The following is a 6044-nucleotide window of genomic DNA, read 5'->3' as shown; positions in this document are numbered from 1 at the left end:
AATCTCAAAATTCATGAGATGCCATGTTTTGAAACTTTACACAGCACCATCTGGGAAGATTCTTACTCAGTTCATCTGTGGAGGGTCACAAGAGTCTGCATTTTTAATACATATGTCCAGACAATAACAGAGAATTGTCCTGAGGTACATGCCAAAGAAGCCAGCAAGTGCTGAAGTTTGACCCACATGTGCCCCAGCACAGCTGAAGTGCTTTTTTCTTTGCACCAGGGCACCAGTGACTCACCAATGAGTACAAGCACTGTACTAACCATGGATGGTACTGTTTTCCTCTTTGTATAGACATTAATCCGTGTAGTGTGCTTAATCCCAGCTGACTCTGAATCAGGTAATTGGAATCACATTTTCTAAAAGCTACAGATACAAAATTGATGAGGGCCTTGAAATTTCCTAAGAAAAGGTGTACATTTTCTTAAGAGTAATGTTAAAGACTGACAATCTGAAAGGTAGATTAAGATTTGCTAGAATAGCTTGAAAAATTTCTTTGTAACAATAGATTAAGTCACAGAGAAAAAGAAAATCAATGATGCCACAGACTGATAATATTTTTTCCTTTGGTGTTTTCCTCAAGAGACACTCTTTTTTTTTTTTTTTTTAGATACAGGGTTCCCCTCTGTCACCCAGGTTGCAGTGCAGTGATGTCATCATAGCTCATTGCAACCTCAAATTCCTGGGCTCAAGTGATCCTCCTGTCTCAGTATCTCAAGTAGCTGGGATTACAGGCATGTGCCACTATGCCCAACTAATTTTTTACTTTTATTTTGTATTTGTAGAAGACAAGGTCTTACTCTTGCTCAGGCTGGTCTCAAACTCCTGGTCTGAAGTGATCCTCCTGCTTCCCAAAGTGCTAGGTTTATAGGCATGAGCCACTGTGCCTAGACTAAGATACTCTAATATTAAGGCAAGAATATTTCTTTGAGAATTGACACAACACTGACACAGCATTGAAAATGCAGTGGGGCTCGGGGCCTGTAGCTCAACCAGCGAGTGTGTCAGCCATATACACCAGAACTGGCAGGTTTCAATCCAGCCTGGGCCTGTCAGACAATAATGACAACTACAACAAACAAACAAACAAAAACAAAACAGCCGGACATTGTGGTGGGCACCTGTAGTCCCCAGCTACTTGGGAGGCTGAGGCAAGAGAATCACTTAAGCCCAAGAGTTTGAGGTTACGGTGAGCTGTGACACCACAGCACTCTACCCAGGGCGACAGCTTGAGACTCCATCTCAAAAAAAAAAAAAGAAAAAAGAAACTGCAATGGGGTCAGATAAATAACATTGCTTGTTACTCACGTGGTGGATTTTTAAATTAACCCAGAAGGAAATAATAGGTATGTGGGTAATGATTTTTAACAAGTGAGATGTGAAACACAACATTTAGTTTTTAACTATAGACAGAAATTCTGCCTAGGAATAGGTGTTCTCTCACCATTTGAGAAAAAATGAAAATCCACTATGAGAGAAAACTCAAGATTTCAATAGACATTTAAATAAGGAGGCCTGGTCAGGAAAAGCTGACTAAGGAATATGGGGTAAACATTTCTGTCTCTAACATTTGTTCACTGAGGCTGTGGTCTCTGAATTTAATGAAGGGATTATTATGCTCTTAAATGGCATTGGAAAAATCTTTTGGATGAGCAGATCAGTATACAATGTTTCTTCTAAGTCTGGCAGGCCAGGTCTATGAAGATTACCAGAGGAAAATGCCTCCTTGACAGTCTTTGCCTAGATCATGTGGAACTTCTGTCAAGGAGTGACCAGGTCCAACTGACTATGCACCTGACTGGCATGTTTGCAGCCAGTATTCTGAGAATCCATTACCCTGACTCAATTTGAGCTAACAGAGCCGCTGGCTCCACCTAAAAAAGGTTCCCATGTGGCAGGCCTGGTGGCTCAGGCCTCTAATCCTAGCACTCTGGGAGGCAAAGGTGGGAAGTTCACTTGAGCTCAGGAGTTCAAGACCAGCCTGAGCAACAGCTAGATCCCATGTCTGTGAAAAATAGAAAAATTAGCCGGGTGTTTTGGTGGGCACCTGTACTCACAGCTACTTAGGAGGCTGAGGCAGGAGGATAGCTTGAGCCTAAGAATTTGAGGTTGCAGTGAGGCCTGATGATGTCACTGCACTCTATCCTGGGGAATAGAGTTAGCCTCTGTCTTAAGGAAAATTAAAAAAAAAAAAAAAAAGGATGTCACTTCATCCCTACCATGTGGCTTAAGCTAGAGACTGGATGGCTTTTCCTTGGCATGCAGTGCAGTGTGGGTCTTGAGTGCCCCCACATACGTGAATCTCCTTCCACACTCATTGCAAGAAAAAGGCCTCTCCCCACTGTGATGGTATAGATGGGCCTTCAAACTTCTCTTCTGTAGAAAGCCCTTGCCACACTCAGTACACCGGAAGGGCCTCTCTCCACTGTGTGTATACAAATGGACCTTTAAACTTCCCCTTATGCAGTAGCTCTTGTTGCACTCCGGACACTGGAAGGGCTTCTCACCACTATGGACTCGCATGTGTTCTGTAAGCCTGTACTGCTGAGTGAAACTTTTGCCACACATAATACAAGAGAATGGCTTTTTGCCACTGTGCTGGAGCAGGTGGCTTTTCAAATTTCCCTTGAGACGGAAACTTTTATTGCATTCAGGACAGTGGTAGGGCTTCTCGCCACTGTGCACTCTCAGGTGTTCAGTGAGCTGAGACTGATGAGTGTAAGTCTTGCTACACTCACTACACCTGAAGGGCTTCTCACCCCTGTGTATCCGCTGGTGGAACTTCAGGGAAGCCTTCCAGGAGAAGCTCTTGTCACACTCAGGACACTGAAAAGGCTCCTCCCCACTGTGAAGCCTCACATGCTCAGTGAGATGTGCACGTCGGCGGAAGCTCCGGCTGCACTCAGCACAAGAGAATGGCTTTTCTGTGCTGTGGATCTTGAGGTGCTGTGTGAGGGCTGCCTGCTGAGAAAAGGTCTTTTTGCACACCCTACAGGGGAATCCCCTTTGTCTGCTATGAATTCTGGCATGGTAGGCGAGCTTGGAGGGCCGGGTGAACCTCTTGCCACACTCCTCACAGGAGAATGGCTTCTCCTCACTATGTAGACGCTGGTGGGCCTTCATGGCATTCCTCCAGAAGAAGCTCTTCTTACACTCTGGACATTGGAAGGGCTTCTGTCCACTGTGCTGCAATCGATGGGCTTTTAGGCTTCTCTTTAGGCGGAAACTTTTATTACACTCGGGACATGAAAAGGGCTTCTCTCCTGTATGAACTCTGATATGCTCATCGAGTTTAATTTTATAGATGAATTTCCTGCCACAATTATCACAAGAAAATGGCTTCTCTTCATTATGTGTCTTTTGGTGGGTCTTCAAAGTAGCCTCCTGAGAAAAGCTTCTGTCACACTGTGGACAGTGAAAGGGCTTCTTCCCACTATGCTGAGAAAGATGGACCTTCATCCCTCTCTTCAGGCGGAAGCTCCTGTCACACAGCGGACACTGGAAAGGCTTTTCCCCACTGTGTAGCCGGCGGTGCTCGGTGAGCTCACACTGCTCAATGAAAGCCTTACCACACTCCTCACAGCAAAATGGCCTTTCTCCTCTGTGCAAACACAGGTGCTTCTTTAAGTTGCCTCTATACCGGAAGGTCTTGTCACATTCAGGGCAGGGGTAGGGCCGCTGTCCTGTGTGGACAACCTGATGAGTGACTAGGCTGCCCTTCAAATAGTAGCTCTTTTCACACTGATTGCACTGGAACCGCTGCTTCTTACAAGGGAACCTCTGGCTCCACCTGAGTTCAGATTTCCCTCTGGATTTGTTCTTGTACTCTGGGTATTTATACAGCTGGTTCTTGCAGTGGCACCTTTTGTGGTTTACCAAGTCACTCTTTCTCTGGAAGACTTTCCCACAGACACAACAGTAATAAAATCTTGGCTCTGCTGGAGTTTCCAAGTGACCTGGTATACCTGGAGATTTATGCCACAGACCTTTTCTGTCCTGATTAGGAGCTGTGACATTGAGTTTTTTGTGTATAATCTCTGTTTCCTGGAGACTTGGAGACTGGAAGATGGATTTTTGATTCGATAAAATCTTTCTCCTCTCCCCTAATAAAGTAGCACACAAGTCATGCTTTTGAAGACCGTTTAAATGAGATTCTTCTTCTTTTGTCCCAAAAGTTCCTTGGTCACCTGGAGAAGAAAAAAATACCCCTCTAATCAGTGGTTATGTCCATTATACAGTAGGATTCAAGGACTGCCTTCACATTACTAACAAAGTAGGAAAGGGAATCTCATTGATCTCAATGACATTGTGAATCTGCCTCCAACAGATAAATTTTATTTCACTTTTAAATTCCTTTTACCATGTGTTAAGAAATGACTTAGTGGGCTGCCCATAGCTCAGTGGTTAGGGTGCTGGCCACATGCTCCAGGGCTGGTGGGTTTGAACCTAGCCCAAGCCTGCCAAACAAGCAAACAAAAAATGACCAATGTTGTGGCAGGTGCCTATAGTCCTAGCTACTAAGGAGGTTTAGGCAAGAGAATCACTTGAGTCTGAGAGTTTGAGGTTACTGTGAGCTATGATACCATAGCACTCTACTGAGGGTGATAAAGTAAGACTCTTCCTATAAACATGCTTTTACTATTTAAAAAAAAAGAAATTAAAACAAAAAGAAATGACTTAGCACAAAACAATTGCAAGCAAATACATCTTGTACACTATAAATGACGCTTAGAGGGTAAGCAGAATTTGGAGACGATTAAAATGAGCTATTCTGGGGCAGTACCTGTGCCTCAGTGGGTAGGGCACCAGCCCCACATACCAAGGGTGGCAGGTTCAAATACAATCCCAGCCAAACTGCAACAAAAAAATAGCCAGGCATTGTGGCAGGCGCCTGTAGTCCCAGCTACTCAGGAGACTGAGGCAAGAGAATCGCCTAAGCCCAGGAGTTGGAGGTTGCTGTGAGCTGTGTGATGCCACAGCACTCTACTGAGGGCAATAAAGAAAGACTCTTTGTCTACAAAAATAAGTAATAAATAAAAATAAATGAGTTACTCTTGAGAATATAACTGAACTATAATACAGTCTGATTATTTAGCCATAGACTGTAGCCACATGTCTGACTATAATATTTCCTCAAATCTATGAAATAAGTAGCACAATATTTAAGTAAGAAGTCTTATCATATTCTTATCCTCTTCTACTATGATTTCAAGAAAAATTTCAAGAAGAAATGGTAATACAAAGTATATTTCTTACAGGTTGCAATTTACTGAAGTTACAAAGAATTCAATGTAGAAATTATTTCATTTTCCAAAGGACTCTGTCTTATAGGCAAGATCTATTTATATAAGCACACTCACTACTGTTCCAAATAGCCATGATAACAGAACCCAGAAGGAACTGAGTTATCACACGATTACCCACCAGATATGGACAGGATAATTTCAGACATTCACCTAAGCCATTGTGTTTCAGAACTGCTTCCCCTCCAATGTCCTGTTGAACAGGGTAACAGACCTCTTATTTTTATCTCTTAACCTCGGAGGAAACCTGAGTGGCCCTACCCCTAGAGGACTCTCACTATGCTCTGTGTTCATCTTAAGGACAACATAAATGATGTTTCCAACTGGATCACGTTATTTAGTAAGTCAGTACTCAATGGCTCTTGTCTAGATCATGACAAAGGCATACTTAGCTGTTTCCTGGAATCCTATTTCTCATCACTGGAAATTTAATCTTCCTATAAACATGCTTTTCTATTTAACTCTAGCAGAGAGGCAGTTGTACTTAATAGTTGAGGACCACCTCGTGCCAAGGGAACAACACTGATTTGTAAGAATATCCACCACAGTTGTTATCTTTGGTACTCAAAAAACTTTCCAGGCTCCTCCCTTTCTGTAAGATGAAGTCATACTCTCTACACTGGCATTCCTGACATGAAATAACCTGACACCAGCTATGTTTTCCTTCCTCTCTTCCATTATGTCCCAAGAACAGGCAGGTCTTCCTTGTTTCCTGAATTTAATAAATATGTTCCC

The 6044-nt window shown here is 43.1% G+C and overlaps 1 protein-coding gene across 1 annotated transcript in view; it reads right to left on the bottom strand.

Annotated features, from left to right (window-relative positions):
- Nucleotides 1–2238: 2238 nt before the first annotated feature.
- Nucleotides 2239–6044, bottom strand: part of LOC100948628 (zinc finger protein 425) — a 14218-nt gene continuing 10412 nt past the window's right edge. Inside the window, exon 4 of the mRNA XM_012806502.2 lies at nt 2239–4193. Within this exon, the coding sequence (XP_012661956.1) occupies nt 2239–4193 (1955 nt within the window). The remainder of the gene's footprint in view (nt 4194–6044) is intronic.

This window comes from Otolemur garnettii, unplaced genomic scaffold (assembly GCF_000181295.1).
Source record: "Otolemur garnettii isolate 467f Iridium unplaced genomic scaffold, OtoGar3 scaffold00053, whole genome shotgun sequence".
In the NCBI taxonomy this organism is placed as follows: Eukaryota; Metazoa; Chordata; class Mammalia; order Primates; family Galagidae; genus Otolemur; species Otolemur garnettii.
This window is presented reverse-complemented; position numbering and strand designations above follow the sequence as displayed.